Source organism: Nyctibius grandis, chromosome 9 (genome assembly GCF_013368605.1).
Source record: "Nyctibius grandis isolate bNycGra1 chromosome 9, bNycGra1.pri, whole genome shotgun sequence".
NCBI classification, from domain to species: domain Eukaryota; kingdom Metazoa; phylum Chordata; class Aves; order Nyctibiiformes; family Nyctibiidae; genus Nyctibius; species Nyctibius grandis.
This window is the reverse complement of record NC_090666.1, coordinates 6,449,516-6,473,624: the sequence shown is the minus strand read 5'-3', so window position 1 is coordinate 6,473,624 and position 24,109 is coordinate 6,449,516. Positions and strand designations below refer to the sequence as shown.

The window sequence follows — 24,109 nt, the reverse complement described above, 5'->3', positions numbered from 1 at the left end:
TATAGGATGATTTAGCAAGCTAGGCACAGCCAAATAAAATTAATTTTGATATTGCTGACTTCAGAATGAAAAGCACGTGGGCCATGTGTCCTGCACCTCAGCATCAACTTGCTATGTAACCTGTGACGAGGAGCTGTAATGTATCCGTTTCTTGGATATATAAGCAGAGGAGCATCTTGTAGGACCACGGGAATGATTGCCCCAACCCTGCCCCCCCCAATTCAGCTTTGGTGAGGGCGATGCTGTGGTACTGTGTATAGTTCTGGAGTCCCTAAGTCAACATTCATTTTGTGAAGGGGAAAAGGGACAGCAAAGAGCACAATAATGATCACAATAGATGATATCACGATTTCTTTTCTCCTCCATCTTGTAAGAACCAGAGCAAAATCACAGTTATCTTACAGCAAATAGGATTGTATTATAATCCAAGAAAATATATCCTGAGTCTCTACCCTGATTCTTTGCAATCCTATTTTTGGCTGTTGGAGAGTGGCGGGGCACTTGTAGCCTTTCTGTTCCCTGTGCCCTTGCCTAAGGTTAGGAAAAAGAAGTGCAAGGTGTGTTGCCCAGCTGCTGCTGCTGAAGGGCACCTAGCATGTGTTCACCTGTGCTGTGCTCCCTTCTATCACAATTACTATAGGGGTGAGTAGTTCATTGGGGAATTATTGCTTCCATATGAAAAAATCGCCGAACTGTTCAAACTGCCTAAAAAAAGGATGCCACTGTTTAAATCGTCACGTCAGCATAATATATGTTAATGCGTTCATCAAAATATGTTGCTTTCCATTTGAGAAGAAAAAAAGGCAGATGCTTTAACTATTTCCTAGATTAACAAGATATGATACCTTTAGTACCACCTCTGTGTGTAAGGCTGTAGAGAAAGGTCCCATTTTCATATGATTAAATAATATAAGAATAAAACATATGTATAATTATTTTTTGATTTGCAACTTACAAGTCTGCTGAAAAATAATAAATCACATTAACCCTATTATGTTGAAATGCACTTGTCTTCAGAGATCAGTACCAATCTCATTTCCTTCCCTCTGGACCCATACAAAACATACAGAAGTGGCTTCGTGTGAATTGTGGCTTGTGAATACTTAGGCATTTCTTACCCGATAGTGACCATGGACATCTCGCTGTAAGAGTTGGAAAAAATGATCCGTTGTTTTTTTACTGACTGAGTAGAAATATAGTTAAAATGAACAGTTTAAAAAAAAAAAAAAAAGAAAAAAAAGACAGCATTTACCAGCTCTTTAGCTAAAAACTCTATTCAGACTTTCTTTGAGGCAGGTTACCAATTTTCTACAGGTTGAGAGAAAATATATTTCAGTGACTGTGTGCTTTTACAACGAAGACGTGTGAGGGAACTGCCCAGGCTTGGACTTTGTGAACAGAAGTGAACTATGACTCGCTGTGTGCACGTGTTGTCTCTCTTTTGCCTAGGGTCAGTCACGAAGGGTTTAATGCGATTTTTGGTTTGTTTTCCAGCTGAAATAAAGATCTGTTTTAAATACTACCATGGTGTTAGTGGAGCCCTCAGAGCTACTACTCCGTGTATCACTGTGAAAAACCCTGCTGTGATGGTAAGTTAAGCCTATTTGTTCATTGTATTTTTATAAGATGATAATATTAACTGTCAGACAAACCTATTGATATAAGTATCCTAGTTTTACCATTAACTGCAGTTTTTGCAAAAAACTACATTGCCTGACAAAAATCATTAAAATTGGGAAAAGCTTTTCTTGGTTTTGTATTTTTCATGATAAACGACATTAAAATCACTGAGCTTAGCTGAAATCTTTTATGCTAAGAACTTGATTTTGCTTGCTTTCAAATTTGTAGCTTACGGTTTGCTGTATTTTTAACACCATAGGAGACTTTTTTCACACTGATTATCTAACTCAAAATGAGTCTTTATTAAAAGTTTCAATTTCTTCTTATTATTAATATTAAAAAAGAAATTGTTGCTGAGATAGCAATTATTAGTATAAAAATGGGACTGGACAAAACTCTGCTCTTGCAAAAATTACTGATTTTTTTGAGTGTTCATATACCGTTGAAATTTAGATAATACTCTGACTGTTGAGCATTATTGCTGCCTTACTATGCTTTCATTATGAGACTTGTTCTTTTGAAATACTAAAAGTTTCAGAGGAGTTTTTTTAGTTGTTTAAATATGTATTGCAAGAACCTTCCAAACTTGTATCCAGGTGCTTTTGATGGCAGTAATTTATCTAATAGGCTAGCTCTTCCGTTGATACGAAGTTTTACAGTGCATTTGATTCATTGATATTAACTAACAGATATTTAAGATCACCTCTGTCAGGAGCAGTCTTGACAACTGCAGTGTTGAAGATACTGTAGGGCACAAGTTGTTCAGACTGAACAGCTTATATTCTGATGCTGCACTTTTCCAGTGCTGTATATTATATACAAGTGCATGTTATGGCTATATGATATTGTATGTGCTATACTAGACTTTATATCTCATTATACCAAATGTTTTTTCTTTTTCTTAGAATTACAGACCTAGATGATAGCATCATTGAATTGTCAGATCTTTGTCAGATCTGACTATGAATAATATCATTTTGCAGCAGGCATACAAACTCTTGATATTTTACAGAAGAAAATGTGTTACAGTTAATGAGCTTGGCAGCCACTGTCTTTAATGTGAATTTATAAACCACGGACTGTAAGGTAGCCTGACTTCGAACAAATTAAAAAATGCATCTCCAAGTAACCCTTAAAATGGGCTGTGTGCTGCACTATATTGTTACTGAGAAGCAGAATGATTATATTGGATGGAGAAACCATCTGAACTTGTGTGTTTTCTTGACCTTGTCATACTACCAATATTTTTGAGATTCATTGCACAAAAGGAAATCTGAACTTTGTCTTTGAGTATGCATTTATTTTCTTGGGAGCTTCCTGAAGACCTGTCTTTCAGAGCCATTGGTCACTCTTGAGGGCTTACCAGCTGTCGCTATTCAAATTTCTTTGCTTTGAAAGGTAGCACAGGGTCCTGGGTATTTTACAGTTTAAACTTATGCTAGAAGGTGTAATTTTACATTAAAATTCTTGTTTATGGTAACAGTACAGACTTCCAGTAATAGCGAGCTGTTAGTTTCCCTGATGAGAATGCCATATGACAGCTCAGATGAGACTTCCTAAAAATATCATATTGGGTTAGTTATACGTAAGTATACCTATACCTATTATTATATGTTAATACCTCACACCTTTTTAAAGGTTTGGGTGTTGAGCTTAAGCACTGTGTAGTAGAGAATACTTTCTTCTCTTGGCACTGGCCGTGTCTGTTGCTACAGAAATGCTGTTTGTGGAAGTGGTCAGAGAGTCACGGCATGCCCACTCTCTTTTTTTAAGCTGCAATAAGCTACATGCTTACTTGGATCATTCTGTGTTCTCACATTACATGGTTTGGTGGGAAGCATGTTTCTGGTTTTCCTCTTATTGATGGCATATCACACCAGGCATTTCAGTCCATCTTATTTTTGGATAAGCAACCAACATTCTGGTGTGTTCGCTTGGACCAGTGGAAATGCCAGGGCTGATCTAGCATTGAGAAACCCTGTGTTACACCAGGTGAGAGAGCCTTTGTAGAGCAAAAGTCTAAGCATGTATGCTGGGATGAAATTTTGTACTTGGCACAGAAAAGTTGAAATTGCTGTTCATAATGGAACAGGAGAAGGGCATACAGCGAAACCATGGAAGTGCTAGGGAACACTGTTACAATTCATTTTATTATAACTGAATTGCAGGCAAATCCTGTTTTCTCTAAAATGAAGTAATGATTAGCAATGTAAACAATATTATTCAAACGGAGTCAGTGATGTAGCAGAAAAAGAGGTATAGAGTGAGAAAGGCCTTTTTGTTGATGAATAATGTTTTTAACAAGAAAATGACGCATGTTAGAATAAGCCCAAAACAATACACTGAAATACTCTCGTGTGCTTGCTGATCATCGTGGTAAGTATTTGAAAGCTAATGATATTAAATAGCTTAAAGCAATATAAAAAGGAATGGTTACATTTTCAGTTAATGCAAAGCAGGTTCCTCACAGCTACCACGGCTCCAGAAATAATTTATCAATCCAGTAACTTCAAACAACTGTTCAGCTGCTCAAAACTGCTTTACGTACTTCATCTACACACATAGATGTGTGAGGTTTTATTCAGCTGATTTTTTTTTTAATCCTTCAATAGATCAGATGACTTCCTGTTCTATCACTAGAATTAATCCCCAGCACCGTGTTTGGCTGAAGCTTTTTCATCAGGCTGTGTCACCTCTTCTGCCTGCGAGTGAGTGCAGTGCCTACCTGGAGAACTGTTTAACGATAGCTTCATTGATGTCTTCATGATAGATTATTCAGCTGGATGCACATATCTGTCTTGAAAGACAAATTCATCTGCTAGTTGAAAGAGCTAGACATTAATAAGAAAATAATACATGAGAAGCTTTTTATTTTGAAGTAGTGCTTTACCTAACGAGGGATTTTGGTAGAAACCAAACCTGAAAATCTGTGAAGCATAAGCTTTTAGACCACATTCATATTTACACATCTGATGTACTTTTCTGTTTAAAAGGAGCTTTTGTTCATAGATCTGAAGGCTTTCATTAGTCTCTCTTTGATCTCTTTCCTTTTTTTTTTCTTGCACAGTAAATTATTTGTGGAAAGTGACAAAAGTTACACACGCTGTCACTGGCCAGCTCAGTGCTTTGGTATCTATTACCAATCCATACTGGTGATTTGATTTTACAAAAGGGAAACCTGTAAGAAAATAGAGTCTCCTTTTTTCCGATTAATAGTGTCTGCACGTTCTGTTTGGAAGCTTCCAAGTACCTGGTGTATTAGCACTGCATGGCATAAATAATAGATATTCTCCTAGAAACAAATCCTGTAGCTTTGCCTCTCCATGGTAACAGGCAGTAGTTGGTCACATTCTTCCCATGTGTACTACCTTACAATGGTATGATCATCCTCAGGCATATACATACAAAGCAGACGAAAACTTCTGTGGTATATTTCTTTTTTTTTTCTCGTCTTCAGATGGGAGTAGAAGGCACGGATGAAGGTGCTTCTGGAGCCCAGCACTCTAGGAAGTTAGTCAGCTTTACCCTGTCAGGTAAAAACCAACACTACTGTGTTTTACAAATTACTGTTAAAAAAAAAATATGCTGTTTTAAATAACATCAAAGATAGAACACTTTTCTTCATTAGCCTCTGTAGGAGCACACTCTAGTGGCTTAAAAGATGTAATTTCTTTAGAACTTCTGTTTGTTGAAAACAAGCCAGAATCATGAATCTCCAGGAGTGAAAGAAATGGATTTGATGGATCCCAGCATGAAAAATTTGGAGAAATTTCCAGATTGTGCAAGGGACAGTTCCTTTCAGATTGAAGAGTGGAAAGCAGCCTCTAAATAAAATGCAAGCTGGTTCCATCACTTTGAAGTAGTAAAAAAGCAATGGCTGCAAATGGTGATTTAGAGAGGGGAAAAAAAACCTCTACTTGTAACAGAGCTAAGCTGTCACTACAGCAAAATAGCTGTAGGGGTACAGTCTACCAGCTTCACTTGTTTTGATTAGCACTTTATTCCACAGCAAGTCTTGTGTGAGAATAGAGCATATTCAGCTTGAGCAAAGACAGAAAAAATTTGCTTCTGAATCTTGAAGAGCTGACAATGAAAACATTTAGAGATTGTAGGGGTAGAGCAGAAAAAAAACCTGCTTTTTGAAATGGTCTTTCAGCAGTTTTCTGGGATAGAGCTGATTGATAGGTTTTATAGGCTCAGAGTACTATAAAAATAATTGTTTTGTGAATCCTGAAAAACCTACTGCGTTTAATAGAAGGTTGTGACTCAGCCTGAGGAGTCCCCTGAATTAATTTTGAAAGGTGTATTGACTGATAGGTCTGTTACATATTTCCCAGAACATTTTTTGGTTGCTCATTTGCACGTGCAACGTTGTTGCTTTTAAAGGCAATTACCCTTTACTTCATGGTATTTCCACTGTGTGGCTTATTTTTGAACACTGCGTAAGATATTTTTTTTTACTGAATCCACAGGCGTGGCATTTCATTTTAGAGCAGTGAATTTTGCCTGCATGTGTAAACTGCTCATCTAAGTATGTATATGCTAGTTGCGTTAGAGTCATGAAGACTGCATGCAGCATACTGGAGTACCTAATGGAGAAAGACACAAAAATCTTGTGCTTCAGCAAACCTAAACAGAGAAATATTTTCAGTTAAGTTTAAAATCCAATATTATATTAAAAAAAACCTCTTTCTTTTTGTTCTTGTTGAAGCTTGTGCTATCATTAAAGTCCTTAGGCATGAAAATATGCACCTGAGGAAATCATTATTTATTGTTGCAAGTCGCAAGGGCTGCAATACTGACGTTTCCCTAGGAAGAAAGAACCATTTTCAGAAAACTTTGCCTTCTTTTATGTCAGATAGGTTATGTCCTTCTAAGCTGGGAGAAAGTGTGTGTCATAGTCCAGAGCAACCTTGATAATGAGTATTTGAAGTTATGTGTATCAAAGTCTAACTTTGGGAAAGTATGAGTTCACTACATCATCTCCTGTACGTTTTTTTATCTTAGCCCCTTCCCCAGAAACAGAACAAGTACTGTGTGATGGTTTTTTGTGGTTTTTGGTTTTTCTTTTTAAGAGTGGAAATACCGTATATACTGAGAAAAACATTTGTAGGTGAGTTACAAGTTCATGCTTTTTGTTTTACAAATGACTGGAGGCTAAAATGTAAATGAGGATGTTGATACCTTTCCTCCCTGTATTCACTTGGGAAAACACTTGGCTTCCTGCTTTAACTGTCTTCTCTACACTGGATCCAGTTAATGTATGAGTAATTTTAAGTTGCTTTATTTAGTAGTTTATGGTGAATTGATTTCCTGGGTAATATTTTAGGAATGCGCTACTTTGTGAACTAGCTTTAATGTACTCAGTTCCTTTTTCCTTCCTTCTTGTTTTGCTTTATAGATATTAGAGCAGTTGGACTTAAAAAAGGCATGTTCTTCAACCCTGATCCTTATCTAAAGATGTCCATTCAGCCAGGCAAGAAAAGTACATTCCCTACGTTTGCTCATCATGGCCAGGAAAGAAGGTCGACTATCATCAGTAACACAACTAATCCTGTTTGGCACAGAGAGGTAATGTATCCCTTTTGAGAGCTGTCTGCTGGCTGATGCAGTGTACCAGGCTTGTGTGCTCTCTTTATGCATTGGTCCTTATGCTCTGAAGGCTGTGAGCTTATTTTGTAGCTAGCTATTTAAACTGACACAGAAATTGTAGTAATTTTAGGAACCCTGTTGTTGGATAGAAACAGCTATGTAAGCTGTGTATTTAAGCTGCACTGAGTTGAACTCACTCAACAGCCCTGTAGATTTCTTGAAATTGCAAAAATAAATTAGTTAAAATGGATTATATGTTGTGAGAAGACTCTTTAAGAAAAGGTACATTAAGTGAGCGTTTATGCTCAGTGATTGCAACAACTGTTCATTTGGAAATGATATTCTCATTGTGCATAGCAGGCGGCGAGCTTTCAGTTTTGTCAGGCAGAGGGGATGCTCTTTGGTCTAGGCTCTGTATGCACTGCCGTAGGAAGGAAAGCCCAGGGAGGCCTTACAACACCACTCAGCAAGCAGGGAAAAAAAGGCAGTTTGGCAGAAGCCAGTTTTCCAGATGTGTTTATATTGGGTAAGCTGTGCAGGTCTCGGAGAAGGAACTTGTCCCCCAACTGTCTTTGAGCGCAGAAGAGCCAGGAGGTGCCTTTGAAGGTAAATGTTTATGTGGGAAACAAGGTGAAAATACTGACACAAGTCCATAACCCTTTCAGGACTGGCGAGCAACGTTCTTGATCTGTGCCTGTTTTCTGATGAGCAGATGCCTGTACTGCGTTTGATGAATGTTAATGTGTTCTTTAGGAAGACGGGAAAATTGAGTGGGCTTTGCAAAATGTTCCCACGAATCATAATCAAACCAAAAAAGCAGTAAAGCAGAACAGAGCAGGGCCAGCATTAGCACTGCTCTGGTGTGCTTGGTTGTGGGAAAGACTGTAGATGTGTGGAAGTCTTTAAAATCTTAAAAAGCTCAGAGTTCTGATCCTTCCATCTTTCTGTCTGTCCATCCATTATCCAGTAAATACAAAAAAAATCCACTTTTATTTTTCCTTTTTTTTTCTCCTGCAGTTCCCCTTGTTTTTGAAGCTTATTAGAGAAGTGATAAAGTTTACTGGTGCACGCATTGTATCAGCTTGCTTTAACTGCTATGTCTGCCCTGTAGCAATGCTCTGACAACAGCAGCTTATGATCCAATTACATATGCTGTCCCTGTGGTGCAGGATTGATCCTGTTTTACATCTACTTCTTTCTGCAAAATAATTTTACAATTTTATAGCAAACTGAGAGTGACAAATTTTTAAGTTGTTTATCATCGGAACCCAGCTCTGACAGTTGCCCAGCATGAGAAAGTGTTTTTATTCCTGACCCAATTTAATTTCTGTTTTTGAATATGTTTAGTTGATGTCTACAGCTGAACTGAAGGTTGTTCCTTCTTTTGTTCCTTGTTCAATACATCTTTAGCTATCTAGCCAGATGCATAGTAGGCATTGTACTCAGGTTGCAATTTGCTCAAAGGTCTTAAAGATGGCAGATAGTAAAAGTATAACCAGATGACCTCAGCTTTTCTGAGTACGTTATACCATACTTTTTTGTTTGTTTATTTGAAATATCTTAAAATCTAGAGGAAAAAATAAAAATCTTTGGTTCCTAAACTTGCTTTCCTAAGGGAATTTGCTATCACAGTGTGTGTATGTGTGCGGGTGTCTGCCAACATGCCTGCTCATGTATTTGCCCTGTACCACTTTTGAATCTTTTGGCCATCTTCAGGTAGACTTGACAGAGCAGGACAGATCTCAAAGATGAAGTATTCATAAACTGCATGAAAACTGATACTAGGCTGAAGGGAGTAACTGTGACAGTGTTCCCTCATAGGGAAAGGTGGAAGAATGATCTTGCCAGACATCAAGAAATCTGTAAATTAGCACCATCTTGTTTAAAGGCCCCAGGTGCAGAAGAAGGTTCTGTTGGAGCTTGCTGAGATTTGTGAACTTTGGGGCAGAAATCTATTGAAAATTCTCCTCCTTTGGTTACAGTGCTCCTGAAAATGCTGTATACACATTGCCCTTTTGACTTCCTGTGATGCATACAAAAAATTAATGCAAAGCGTGGTGTTGGAAGGGAAGTTCACTAAGCACAGCCTAGAGTGAGACACTTTATTCCTTCCTCCTGCATTGACCTGGATGCTCCTATATAACCTGATGGAGCACAGCAAGGATTCCGTCTCTCTTTGCATTCTACTATCCAAACTGAAGCAAGCACTAGGATACGTTGCTTTCTGACGTAGACCATGAAAGTGCTTTTATCCAGTGCAGTTTCTTACTGAGCTATTGTTTTCAAGGAACAGTAAAAGGGTATGGGTTTCCTGAGAGGCTAGTTACATATGCAAAAATACAGTGCTTAATAAATGATGTTGATGGTATTTTGCAATATGGAAACCGCTGTCCTCAATCATTGCTTTGGGAGTTCACTGCACACTAGTAGTAATTATGTATATACTTTCTGAATAAAGGTGTATTGATATGGTGTCAAATATGTTCTTTCCTTCCAGAAATATTCTTTTGTTGCACTTCTAACAGATGTCCTGGAAATTGAGGTTAAAGACAAATTTGCCAAGAGTCGTCCGATCATCAAGCGCTTTCTTGGGAAGTTAACCATACCAGTTCAGAGGCTATTGGAGAGACATGCGATTGGGTAAATTAATACATTTTTAATGCTAACCTCTGTTGATCAGGGAGACTCAGCATCTAGGATACTGGTGCAGAGCAGCCTTTCTGGCTCATGGACACAGACCAGCTAATTCCTACTGCATCTGTAGTAAGAAATTTAGTAGGAATTTTAATAGCCGTATTGCCTGACTGGAAGATGTCAGTGTTTCTAACCCTGTTGTGAATGCATGTACCCATGTTTTGTATATGTGTGTCTATAATTTCTTTTCAGTTTAATTTCTTTACATAAAAAATGTTACCCTCACAAACATGTTACCCTCTGGCTAGCTAGTCAAGAAGCAAGGCATTATCACAGTACTACATGATTGTGTGCAAATTTTTTAGAAGCAGCATATTTTACTGTCTCACTTCTTTTAGAGTTCAAGTATTTTTAATTGTCAGTTTGATAATCACAGAATTATTATCTGTTCAGCTAATTGGCTAGAACTGCAAGGTTGTGTCTCCTTATTTTTCAGAGTACTGGTGGTACTCCACAATTAAAATTGCCTTTTGGTATGAATAGCACACTGATGGGACTCAAATTCACCTGTTGTGCTACTTAAAAAAAATTGCTGTTCATTTTTGATAGCTAACTGTTATGGTATAAAGATGCAAGTCACTTAGAAACATTTAGGATGTTTTATACTTCATGATGGTTACTGGAGGGGACCATCATGTAGTCGAGTGGATGATCCGGTGAGGCCTTCATACAGCTATATGCCCTGAGAAGAGCCCGAAACTTGCTAATTAGGCACTGTGGTACATTGCGAGTGTGAAGCAAATGGCTCGAGGTCTGCAAGAGATGCAGCAGTGTGTGCAAAAATATAATTTTACATTTAAGACAGAGCAGTAATTGTAGAGTATATTATTTTGTTAACATCTTTTTACATTTATATGCTACATGTGGCAAATTAGAAAAAATAATTCCTTGAAAGACAATGGCAGGAACTGAATTATTCAAGTGTGTTTTGTGTAGGACCTAACTCAAAGTCTGCTAAACTTAATGTGTCTCCATTAACTTTAAAAGGCCACTGGATGAGGCCCGTGAGGAATGATTCTGAAATAAAATGCATATATTCTTCCCTGAAAGTTTAAGGGCATGGCAGTATCATCACACTTTTGCACAAAAAGCAGGACATAAACGACTGGCCTCCTTTTTCACAGATATTCCCATCAAAGTAACAAGTTGCATAAATGGAGAAAATAAAATTCAATTTGAAAACAGTTTCTAAGTTTCCAAAGTGGTGGTTACACTGGTAAGTAAAGTAAGAATAAAATTGTAAGAGTAGCTTAAAATGTTGATGATACAATTCTGATACAGAATTTATTTAAAAAAAAAAGCCTGCCCATGTGTTTTGTAGTGGTATCCAAGAGCAGTTCAGGTGTATATACAATCTAACTTTTCTAAGAAATGCTTCATCTTTGAGTTTCGACAAATTGTGATAAGTTGAGCAAGCAGCTTTTTCTAAGAAATTTGCACACTGCTAGACACTCAAAAATAGCACCGTGATACAGACTGGTTTCAAAACCTAGTTCAGGATGTTCATTTCCATGCTAAACCCAAAAAATTTTCTGCTCTGGGATTCCTAGTGCTGTGAAGTCTGTAAATTACCCATTTGCTGTGTTCATCAGTTCTTGTCCATGTTTTTTCAAACCAGTGTTCTGGAAGACATTTCCTGTTTTCTTCTCCATACTTCAGTTCTGTGTATTTGATACATCAAATCTTTTTTCGGAAAGGAAGGGCTGTGTAATAAATATGTAGCAAGAATATAGGTATTAGGTTTAGTTTCGCCATACTGCTGTTAGAGCTGACATTAAATCAGTCTTGCAGATATTTTTGCCTCTTCATCTGTAATTTATTTGTCCATTTACAGTTTTTGTGTGCCAATCAGTTGTCAGAGTTCCTTTTTGCTAGACATTTTAAAGACAGACAACGTTTCATCAGAAGCTTTGCAAAGGAAAGGAGTGGTTAATATAGAAGTGAAGTAGAAATGTACCAAATGTACAATCGACTGCTAATTCTCTTTTATTTTGTTTTTGGTCAAGCAAGTGAAACGTCTTCACTTTCTTCTTTTTAATTTTGGTGATGTCAAGGACAGTTGAAATCCTCTACTGGGTTAACATGTGAACTTGAAAAATTACATGAACAAAGTCCAAGGACTTCCAGTACACAATATGCTTAACTTGCTCTGCCCTGTATTAATGATCAGTATTAATGGATGAAAAGGCAAAGTCCAGAACCAGCTATTTTTAGATAAACTGCACTAAAATTCTGCCTGGCTTTTAGCTGTCGGCATAGCTCACAAGTTTGCATAACAAAATGGTCAAGTGGCTTTAAAGTTCATGGAAAATATGATAAATGATCATGAGAACCGTCTAGTATTGATTCAACTGAATACAGAGCAGCCAACATTCATGTCAGGCTTACTCTAATCTCAAATGGCCTAGAGTAATATAAACCTTATGCAGAAACTGTGGAAATCTCAAATGGCAGTCTTCTGAGGACACCTCAAGTCTAGTTGAGAATTGGAGTTGGAGTACAGAGCGATGAATCTGTGACAGATCCTGGAGTCACTACTATAATAATTTGATGTACTGCGGCCCATAGAGCAATGTGGCGCGGCTGCTTTGCCTTTCGTTGTCCGCTCAGGACTTTTTTTGCTAAAAGTTAATGTTTGGATGCAAACTACTGCAGCTTATTTCAGTGATGACCTTGCATTTGGTTTAGTCTGTCACATATTGCAGTAGGAGTGCTCCCAGTAAGGGAGAGATGTTTATACCAGTGTGAATTTATTTGCATAAATAGCAATAATTTCCTATGGAGGTCTTCAGCAGCCCTCTCCTCTCACTTCAGCTGTCCCAGCTGTGCTGAGAGGGGCTGGGACTGTGAATTCTGGCTGTGCCTAATAAGAACGTATAGCCTAGGATCTGATCCTAAGTCTTAAGCTGATACGAGTGCTTAATCAAATCTGAGTCCCGCTGAATTCAATAACCTTTAAGAATGTATTTGAAGTTAAATCCAAGCATTAATAGCTTTTCTAAATAGAAGTGCTTTATTGAATGAGAATTAAAATGTAAAGAAACTACCTGGGAGTTTTGTATGTAGTAAAAACCACAAGGGGGCAGAAGGTTTTAAAAAATGAAAGGTTTTATTAATTATAAAACATTTTGGGTTGGGGGAAGGAAGAGGTTAGAGGAAAGGAGATCCTTCACAGTTTGATTTCTTTAGGACTTAAGAAGAGATTTAGGGATGTATAAGAATTGCTGGGGCACAATCTGTATTTGGAAACGATTAAAAGTAGTTTGTTAGGCTGTTTTATCTGTTACCTAAAGGTATTTCACACCATTGTTGGTGTTTATGCTTTTCTGTACAAGCCAGAGTATGTGGCTGATTTTAAGATTCTAATAGAAATGACATTCTATCACGCTGACTCTTATTTGGTAAGACCCTCTGATACAAAATACTGGAAAAATAAAACCAGTTAAAATTGTAAAAAACCCAGTATCTTTGTTTTTGCAGAGACCAGGTTCTCAGCTATAATCTTGGCAGAAGGCTCCCAGCTGATCATGTGAGTGGATATCTCCAATTCAAAGTGGAAATCACATCTTCTGGTCACGAAGGTGAGAATTTGTTAATGATCTGGATCTCCAGATAGTGGTATGGAGGGCGTTTCTATGTATTTCTATTTCTAGGATTTTCTGTGATAATATACTTTCTCATTTGTACTTCTATTACAGACTTTTTCTATTGGGATTAAAAGTTTAGATATGTCAGGTACTGCTTTGGAGATGGTAATTCCAAAACACCAGCACTTACTGTATTTTTTTCCTATTTTGTTAGATAGATTTTAAATGAATCTGCTTATGAGTCTCATTTTATGGAATAGATTGGGTAATCAAATTCATTGTTTCTCTTCACTCTGTAACACCTTTGGTTGAGATAAGCAGTTGCAAGTAAGGTTCCACCTGTGCTCTCCTCCCATGCTAGTGTACATGTAGATCACTCTGTCCTGTCCTGTCCCCCTTCTATAGGACTCCATCCTGCTAAGAACCAAGAATAGCTGTTATGGTTATGAGAATACATGCTTCCATTAGGCAATTCTTTTATTTCCCTTTTTTCCTCTTCTGAAGACAACTAGCAGAACGTGGCTGGTACAGTTACATGTTTATCACATCACATGTGTCTATTTACACGTTTGTGATCTTAGATTCTCCTTCATTAGACTTGGTATAATCTCTTTGGTAGTGAGATATTGCTCTCTCTTTTAACTTGATACAGCCTTCTTGCCTTTTTTTTGTAGTCATGTAGTCCTGTTTCTCATTACTATTTTTGCTGTCACCATTTAAAAAAAATGCTTGTCCTCAGTCCTGTTTGTTGCCAGGCACTCTAGTTCACAGACTTCACTGTTAAGTTTTTTGCAGATGTTTACAGACACTTAAATCTGGATTATTCAACTCTGTGTCTGTTTAATTCCCACGTGGGGAGTTATCATCTTATCTGTCAAATGAGATGGCTTATTTTAATTTCCCTTTTATATGTATTACCATAGCATACCTAATATCTCATGAACTTTACTTAGGTAGATTCCCATTCTTTACAGTGGAAAAGTCCTATAAATAAACTCAAAATAAATGTTTATATAAGTTGATATCTGTACACAATTTGTGATTCCTCATATGATTGCAGATGCTGGTTTGCATGCTGCTAAGGGTGTAATGACAACTGGTGTCAGTGACTGGCTCTGTAAATCCTACTTTTGGATATGAGAGATACACTGTAGAAAACTGGTTCCTTGGTTGTGAGGTTGGTGCTACTGACTGTTTGGCAAGATGCTTGGCAGTGCTCTGTCTTTTGAAAGCAAAATGGATGTCATACTTCATACCTCTTAAATTTTCTGTATCCTACAAAAATAGTATAGACTTATACGGGCAAAATTCTGTAATTGCTGTTATAATGCTGTAGATGCCTCTGTTGTTCTAATTGTATTTTCTTCCCTTAGTTGTCTGATTGAAATAAGCAACCATCTTGAAAGAAGTGCATTTTTATATCACTTCTGTGTTCTTCTGTGATGTAGACAAAGTGGAATGAACGGTCTGTTGCAGCATTGTGTTTCACATTCAGTCTTTGTGTCTCTGCAGATGCTTCACCAGAAACAGTTGGCACTTTGCTAGGAGTGAACTCTGTAAATGGAGACTTGGGGAGCCCCTCCGATGATGAGGACATGCCAGCAGGACATCATGATACATCCACAGTGTGTTCCAATGGTCCAGTCCTCGAGGAATCTTCTGGAGAAGCAATTCTGAGACACTCCTTAAGGACTAGTACAACTCTGGAAACAGACCAGGATGAGTTGACCTCTGGTGCTTCAAGATCATCACCTACCAGAGGTCGCCAGGACTCACTAAATGACTATCTGGATGCAATAGGACATAATAATCATCGCAGACCTGGGACGTCTGCCTGTGGTGAGCGTCCACGTGGAGCCTCCCCAAAACTGAGGAGTAGCTTCCCTACTGACACAAGACTTAATGCTATGCTTCACATTGACTCAGATGAAGAGGAGCATGAGCTACATCAAGACTTGGGTTTTCCGTCTTCCTTGGAAGACGATGGTGGTTTGGTAATGCTTAATGGTGCTACAAGAAATATTGAAAGAAATGGTTTAAGTTACTCATCAGATCACGTAATGCAAGGGCCTGCAGAGAATGAAAACGTTTCAGCCTCTGAAGCTCCTCCATCAACTGATGACCAGCAAGAGACTCTCCCAGAGCTTCCGCCATCGCAGTTAGCAGGAGGTGAACGCCTGCAAGGTTCTCAAAGTGAAGCACCAGCAGACCAGGCTGCCAGTGAGTCATGTGCTGCTCAGGAGGCAGAGCAGCCTCCTAGCGGTGTGGATGCAGGAGCTGCCGATGCCACTGCTGGGAGCAGAAGGGGCGTTAGTGAAACGGAATCCATTGATCAAGGGTCTGAACCTTCCCAGATGTCATCAGAAACCGAGCAAAGTGACCCTGCTCGCACGGAAAGTGTCAGCGAGGCTAGTACCCGGCCAGAAGGGGAGAGTGATGTGGAAGGCGCAGACAGCTCTTGCAACGAAAGCGCGACTGTGCGACGTTCCTCAGTTGAAATGCGGTGTTCTTCTTTTGAAAGTGCCAGGTTTCCTGAGACTCCAGCCTTTTCTTCTCAGGAGGAGGAAGAGGGAGCTTGTGCCACTGATGCAGCTAGAATTGAGCCAGTTGCTGAAACACAGGACTCTGCAAGTACTTCTGGTTCTCTTCCTGCAGTACAGTTACCTCAGGAGGAAGAACAGGAGGCTGAGGCAGGTGAATTACAAGACCAAGAGGAAGCAGAGGAAGTCTGGCAAAGAAGAAGCAGCCTGCAGGCGGCTGCTGCCAATAGCCAGTCTCAGGATGAAGAAACTGAAGGAGCCCAAGCAGCTTGTGAGGGTGCCACAGCACAGGTTGAAGGAGCTACTGGAGGTAATAACTGCAGGAGGTACTTTCTGAAGTGACTTTCTGCAGCCAGTAAAAATTGTTTAAAAAATTAAATCTGAAAATAAAGATCTTCATTTCTCAATTCCGTTATCTTTCAAGGTTTTTTTTTTTCCCTTTGAGATTTATTCCCTTCTTCAAGAGACTCTTGGGGTTTTTGATTTAACAAAAAAATCAAAACTGGAATATTCAAGATGTTTATTTTGAAACTGGATATATTTTAATCCTTGAGAGGGTAGTGAGAAAGAAGATGAAGAGGAGGAAAGAATTCCGCAATGTTACCCTGCTTGCTAATCAAAATGGTAACGGGGGGAAACAATCCCAAAACTATGAAATGCAAACTAGAATTTATATTTGGGTCTTTTCTTTGATGTGTTTATAGGAGGAAGAAAATATATGCATATATTAGCATTAAAACATAAGGGTAATCAAAAGAAAGGGAGGAAAAAAAAAGAATCATTTTTTAATCACACTTCAGGCTGTTTATCTTCCCCTTCCCAGTCCCTTATCTGTGTAGACACATCCTAGCACAGCTGGAACCATGAGAGGAGAGGAATGTGTTACTCAAGTTAACACTGTGAAACTCTTACCAATTGTAAAATTATTTTAACAGTTGAGAATTTTGTGTCTCACTAGAATCACTGAAAGTAGAAGCATGTCCCTAACTGACTGATTCCAGGCACATTTCACAATGGACTATCAATTCAGTTTCTTCAGGGATTGAATTGGATCTAATCAAGTGGGTGCAATCAAACTGGATTTCTGAATGTGTCTTTCTCATAACATTTCAAAAGTTTTGGGGTCTGTTAATTTCTTCTCTTCAGAAACAGCTCTTTGATTTGGAAAGAATAATTTTGGTATTTATTTCAAATACTGCCCATATGTTCTTTTACGTAACTTCCTAGATATTTAGGACTCTCTATTAGGTGTCAGGTTGCACTGTGTTTTGCAGATCAGTGTGGCTGCAGCAAGGAAGGTCAATGGACAGTTTCACCTCCCACTCTTACAGCAGGTTTCTGCAGTGGCCAGGTGCAGCTTTGTCCTTGTTCCTTGCTGAGATACGGCTCTGGCACACGCTGTTGTTTCTGTGCCCTGGATTCTGCTGGTCACAGGTGGATGCAGCCCATCCCAAGAGGTGACATTTTCAGGACCAGAACTGCAGCACATCCCAGAGAAATCACTTACCCGGAACTGTAGACGTAACTTGTTTTGCCCCCAAAAATAGATGACTATTAGATATATCCTAAAACATTGTAGTCCTGACGAAGCTTTAGCATGTCTTGCTCACACTAGAGGCAACTCTAGGGCTTCATCACATTGACTGAAAAAATAATTTGTGGGCATTTTGATTCCAGGTTCTCAAGCCAACGGCCATCAGCCCTTGAGGTCGCTGCCTTCCGTACGTCAGGATGTTAGCCGGTACCAGAGAGTGGATGAGGCTCTACCACCAAGTGAGGTTCTTCATGCTTTAATTGGGGGTTAGGCTGCCTGGATCTCATTACTGCTATCTCATTACGTTTCGTATGTGAGAACTGAGAACGAACAGCTGAGAAGTTCTAAGTGGGGAGTGGTGATGATTGTCTAGTGCTGTTTTGTAAAAGGCATTGTGCTCAGTCTGCAAACTATCAGGATGTCTTATGATAATAGTACCTGGTGTATACAGACTGGCTAAGTGACGCTTGTGGAGAAGTAGGAAGGCATGGTGCTGCCTTCTCAGTATGCAGTGCACATGGTGAGGTGAGGTGATACGCTATATGAGGTGAGGTGAGGTGATATGCTATATGAGACACTTGAGGGAAAGATGTCAAGCACTCTGAAATTTCTGAGTACTTCTCATATGGTGATGATTTACAGAGAAATATATAACATCTTTAATCTCTGCAGATTATGTGAAAGGTGTCTTTGTTTTCCTTGCATTTTTTGAGGCACTGTGAAGACTTCTTGAATTAAAATAAACCTGGGTATTAAGCAACAATTAGATGAACCTAAGTTGACAGACAAATCGTAATTTCACTAACGCGTATGAAAAATACATTGCTCCCAATTGCTGGACTGATTCACTTGCTTAACTTGGAGCAGTGAATATCTATTCAGTATTAGCTATTTAAAGAAAGGAGAAAGGACCAAAAAAAAGCTACACAGCTAATAGGCAAACATAAGTTTAAAACAAAAAAGCAAAAAAAAAAGTTAAATCAGACCCACTGAAGTCTGTGGGAAAGCTCTATTACTTTAAAGGAGTTGGGAATTCAGCTGTTTAGTGTAAAATGAATAGATCCTTATTTCACAGTATGGAATGGGACTGTGTTTGCTCTGTAATTGTAGAGGGTAACTGGAAAGAGCCTGATAGCAGAACACAGATATAACTGTGTATTGGAAAGCCAGGCTGATGAGAAGATTTTGCTCCCTGCTGCTTCTGTTATAATCAGTGCATATAACAAATTAGTTCTGTGTGAAGACCCTGAAGTTTACTAATGGCCACCTCAATACACCAGTATTAATTTTTACAAAATTGTGCCTGGCAGACATATATTTCAGTTGCATTTTTATAATTTTTTGTACTGAAAAAGACAGCAAACATGATGGGAAATACTCAGAGAGTAGTGTAATAAATGAGAAATGCATAGAGAGAGCTTTTATAGTGCCGTGGTTTATATACAGATTGCTTTTTGTGTTTCAGAAGCAAGCTATACGCTACAATAACTACTTGGAAAAACTATTGGAATGTTAGTGGAAAAGGTTTGGCTGTGTGGCATTCTAGCATTTGTGACATTAGCAGAGATTTTACACAGTCATGCATAGGCATGCATATACACATCACCCCTTCACAATCAAAGCTCAATGCAATCTTTATTTAGATCATTCATCTGCTAATGTGAATAAAATTTGAGATAATTGTTGCCTAGATTCAGTTTTTCTTTCCAAAGCTCTGCTTTCCGGTATGTAACAGTTTTAATATTTTAATAGTGAAAAATCAGAGAAAACATTTAGAATATGATTTTAAGTTATAAACTCTAATTTCTTTGTAATTTGGGTTGTATTCTATTTGTTGTTTCACCAGAATCTGAAAGTAAGAAAGAAAAATAGGTGTATTACTTTCAGTTGTGTGTAGGTTAAGTTAAAGAACAAAAGAAGAAATTGAAATATTTATCTAATATTTCTGCCTATAACATGCAACATTATGCTCCAATTCCTACATACCTAGGGAAAAAATCAACAAATAAGCTTGACCCCACAACCTTGATGAATTACAATTTTGCAATTCAGCAAGCTGAGTGATTTGTAGCACACTTGACTAGCAATGATTTGACTAATGGAAGATATCCTTGTCCATCACAACACTGATGCAGGTGCTTTACTTTAGAAGCCATTGCCCAAGTGTTTAAACTTGTGTATTTAAAACTGAATGCAGGCAAAAATGCTTTTCTTCTGCAAGATTGCATTACAGAAATGGTGACTGTGTGTCAGAATTGGACATATAATCACCACAAGAAAAATCTCAACTATTATACAGTGGTTTAGGGTTTGACATTTAAGCAGAATAATGAATTCACAAATTTAAGCTTGTTTATTGTTTTTTCCCCAATGAACAATTCTGTCCTTCTTGGAATGCTTCCATGTTTTGTTTTGTTTACAAACTCTGGTTAAAAATTTTGAGTATTTTTATTTCATCAGAAGATACTACTGTTTTGAAATGGGACCTCTGCACAGGAACATCTGTTTCAATCTTTTTTTCTTTTCAAAAAAAGGAGACGTTTTTCAGAGAATGTTGAAATGTTTCAGTTTGCTTTTTTGAGATATGAATGAAATAATTTTTTTTAAAACTTTCAAATGTGTTATATTTGGGGGAAGAGTGGTTAGAAAGTGGCCCAGCAGAAAGAGACCTGGGGGTGCTGATCGACAGCCGGCTAAACATGAGCCAGCGGTGTGCCCAGGTGGCCAAGAAGGCCAGTGGCATCCTGGCCTCTATTAGGAATAGCGTGGCCAGCCGGTCTAGGGAAGTGATCGTCCCTCTGTACTCGGCACTGGTGAGGCCGCACCTTGAGTACTGTGTCCAGTTCTGGGCCCCGCACTTCAAGAAAGATGTTGAGGTGTTGGAGCGAGTCCAGAGGACGGCGACCAAGCTGGTGAAGGGTCTGGAGGGTCTGACCTACGAGGAACGGCTGAGGGAGCTGGGGTTGTTTAGCCTGGAGAAGAGGAGGCTCCGAGGTGACCTTATTGCAGTCTACAACTACCTGAAGGAGGTTGTAGTGAAGTGGGAGTTGGCCTCTTCTTCCGGGCAACTAGCGATAGGACAAGAGGACACAGCCTCAAGCTTTGCCAGGGGAGGTTCAGGTTGGACATTAGGAAGAATTTCTTTTCAGAAAGGGTTATTAGACATTGGAATGGGCTGCCCAGGGAGGTGGTGGAGTCACCATCTCTGGATGTGTTTAAGAAAAGACTGGACATGGCACTTAGTGCCATGGTCTAGTTGACAGGGTGGTGTCAGGGCAATGGTTGGACTCGATGATCCCTGAGGTCTCTTCCAACCTGATTGATTCTGTGATTCTTTGAATAGCAAATACAGTGATTAGACCATAAGCTTTGCATTGATGTAATTTTGTTTGTTTTTAAACTTGTATTTTAAATTTAGAGTATAATACAAAGTTTTGAATTTTTTCTCCTGGAATTGAAATTTGTTCCTAAACAGTTCTCTTTATTCCTCTCCTATTGTGCTGCTTTTTATTTTCTTCCTCTGAGCTTACTTTCCTACATAGCTCTTGTTCACACTAGAAATGCTTCAAACACTAATAGGCTGTTTTGATTGTGCATCATAAAGATCAGAGAGTAATTTGCATTGTGGCCAGCTGTCGTGTGGAGATGACACAATGAGTTTATCTCAAAACCTGCCTTCCCTCCCTCTTTGTGAGTCAGCTCGGGCCCTACAGTGTAATGCAGCGAGCCTCTTGGCTGCCTCCGAGAGCTGACAGAAGTCATAGTACGCAGACAGTAACAAAGCCTGAGGTTGTAAGACTGTCAGTATTAAATACTTTACAGTAGAATTTATTTCTTGTTCTCTGCTGTCAAGACATTTTTATGCCCTCTTTCGTCGCAAAGCAGTGGTCATTTAGGATTGGTTGCTTGCAAGGGGTTTTTAAAATGGGACTGATGTTTCCACCTAGACTTGCACTATAGAAGGTCTCTTCTAGAAGCCTTCTGAGCATTCAAAGACTGTTTTTCAACTAATGTGCGAAATGGTTTGCATGTTTTCTGCAGTTGCTAGTGCCCAAGAATCAGGCATGTCTGTTTCTGTATATGAAATATCTTAATATTTTTTATTATTATTACATGGCCCCCAGCCATGATGAGTGTCTCGGTATCTTGCTCATTTTATAACCAGTTATTAGGCAGACCGTGTTTCTGACCCAGAAAGGTTATGAAGGAAGGCCGTTGTGATGCACCTGCTGTCTGCTGAGCACTGAGAAGCCAGATGTGGCTGGGGAAAGGTCCCAGCGCCTTCATCTCTGCTGTCCTGGTGTCTCCATGGTCTAGACTTCCAACATTGTCTGTAGCTTGTGTTACAAAACCAGTGGACAGCATTCTAGTTACTGCTTGCACAAGAATTGAATTTGCTATGGTATTTGCAGAATCAGCTCTTCTGGAATGTACATTTAGTATATGAAGGAGTTTGATTGTTATAATTGTCCATCTTTTCTGGCAGGTCTGTTTACGTTTAACATAGGCACCTGTAAACCCAGGAAGAGCACTGGCATGTATTTTATTACTGTTACTATTAGCTGAGGGAAAACAATGACAGGTGTCAAGCTTTGCAAGGTTTTTGGTACGTGTCCATTAGCCTTTTGCACTGGAATAAGTCTCAGAGATTGGATCTTGAATTATTTCAGTCCAAGAGAATTACACGAAGTATCCTGATTTTTTAATTTCATCCCCCCGACCCCGGAACAATTACTGGTTAGTGGGAAATAGAATAGAGAAAGGAAAAGAAATTATTAGATGTGGATTCCACAGCACCTTAACTAATTTGATTTATGGGATAAAATAGGGAAAAGCCATGTCTCTTGACCCTGCGGTAAGAAAGTTCTGTGCTGAAGTCATCCTGTAAAAGAGAAACAGAAACTTGAAGCAATAGATTCAGTTACAAAAGTGACAGCTAAAATAAAGAAATAAATAAACCCCAAGGCTTCCGTAGTTCACAGTATTTTATTGCTACTTAGACTGGGAGGCTCGCATTGACAGCCATGGACGGATTTTTTACGTGGACCACGTGAACAGGACAACAACCTGGCAGCGACCCACAGCCCCGCCAGCCCCACAGATTCTCCAGAGGTCAAATTCCATACAGCAAATGGAACAGCTGAATCGCCGGTAAGAATTACCCTTGTTGTTTGTGAATTGTGTGCTTGCAGAACTGCATTCACCATTTTAAGACTGACACTGAAAACAGGGTCACAGTTGCTGCCACAGGTGGCCGTATGTATTTATGTGGCTGTCCCTTTTAATTTACATGTGGGCTTCTAGGGCTTTTGTATTCCACCTGTGTTCATAAGCTATGTGGCTTAAAAAAAAAATCTGATAATGGTTTTCAGAAATTCAACAGGCTATTCATGCAGAAATTAAAGGTCAGTGTATATTAACCTACATGGCAGAAAAGACGGGCAGGCTCCCTCAGAGCCAGAATTGGATCACAGTTACCATATACTATATATAAAGTGCAGTTTTCCAACCCCAGGTACCAGAGCATCCGAAGAACAATGACTAACGACAGGCCTGAAGAGCACACAAATGCTGTGGATGGAGCTGGAGAGGAAGCTGACTTTCACCATTCTAATGCAGGTTAAAAATAATAATTTTTTCCCCTCTCTAAAGGGAGATGTTTTAATGAGAGTGACATAACTTCTGCCCCTGAAAGTCTGAGTGAAAATGAAACTATTTGTTTTCATTGCTGTCTAGTTTTTGAAGACGATGGCTCAGCCTGTTCAATACGCTGAAGAGGTGAATGTGGGATTCAGAGCATTTTTCTGTCAGTACCTGACAGGGTAAAAATATAGGCAGGTCATTTGCAGTGAAAAAGTATAACATTGTGTGGTCTGGGTTACAAATATTTTGACTCTGCTACTGCATTTTGAAATGGTAGAATATAGGACTAGAAAGGACTGTGGGCAGTCATCGGCTTCATCTCCGTGCTGAAAATGGATAGGATGAGCTGTACCTAAACCATAATTGGCAAATGCTGTCTGGTGTGTTCTTATAACGTGTTCTCCAGTTGATGGACATTCTGTAACTTTTTTATACAGTCTACTCATATAATTTCTCTTATAATGTATTCTTAAATCCATTACTTCCTAGTCTTTCCTCATGGCTTGTGTTTTTAGGTCTCCAGTTATTTTGATGGCCTACTCAGGGTTGCCTTCAGTTGGTCTGCAGCTCCTGAGGAATATTTCAGAGAATTAAATAAAGCTGTAACTCTGCTATACTGAAGAGATTGCGGAAGTGTCACGTCTTACGTACAACACTCCTTATACATTACTGCATAATTAGTACATTTTTCTGATCGTTTGACGCTAACCACTGGTGTTCAAGTCTTTGATCTGCTGAAATCAGGTCCAGACCCTTGTATGCAGATCTTTGGCACAGATGTCTGTTTTTCATCTGGTGTTTGTACAGTTGATTATCCCGACCTGCACACAGGTCTTTGCACTCTTCTGATGTGTCACTATGGTTTTGAATCTTGTCCATCCTGCTGTCCAAGTACTGCA

General features: G+C 39.0%; 1 protein-coding gene across 3 annotated transcripts in view; it reads left to right on the top strand.

The window, feature by feature from the left end:
• Positions 1–24,109, top strand: part of HECW2 (HECT, C2 and WW domain containing E3 ubiquitin protein ligase 2) — a 162,529-nt gene that overhangs the window by 95,627 nt on the left and 42,793 nt on the right. For all 3 annotated transcript variants that reach the window (XM_068407383.1, XM_068407381.1, XM_068407382.1), the window contains 9 exons: positions 1,495–1,589; positions 5,078–5,153; positions 7,022–7,191; positions 9,710–9,852; positions 13,387–13,487; positions 15,006–16,343; positions 17,711–17,806; positions 22,568–22,718; positions 23,083–23,186. In XM_068407383.1, coding sequence (XP_068263484.1) covers positions 1,495–1,589; positions 5,078–5,153; positions 7,022–7,191; positions 9,710–9,852; positions 13,387–13,487; positions 15,006–16,343; positions 17,711–17,806; positions 22,568–22,718; positions 23,083–23,186 — 2,274 coding nt within the window. The remainder of the gene's footprint in view (positions 1–1,494; positions 1,590–5,077; positions 5,154–7,021; positions 7,192–9,709; positions 9,853–13,386; positions 13,488–15,005; positions 16,344–17,710; positions 17,807–22,567; positions 22,719–23,082; positions 23,187–24,109) is intronic.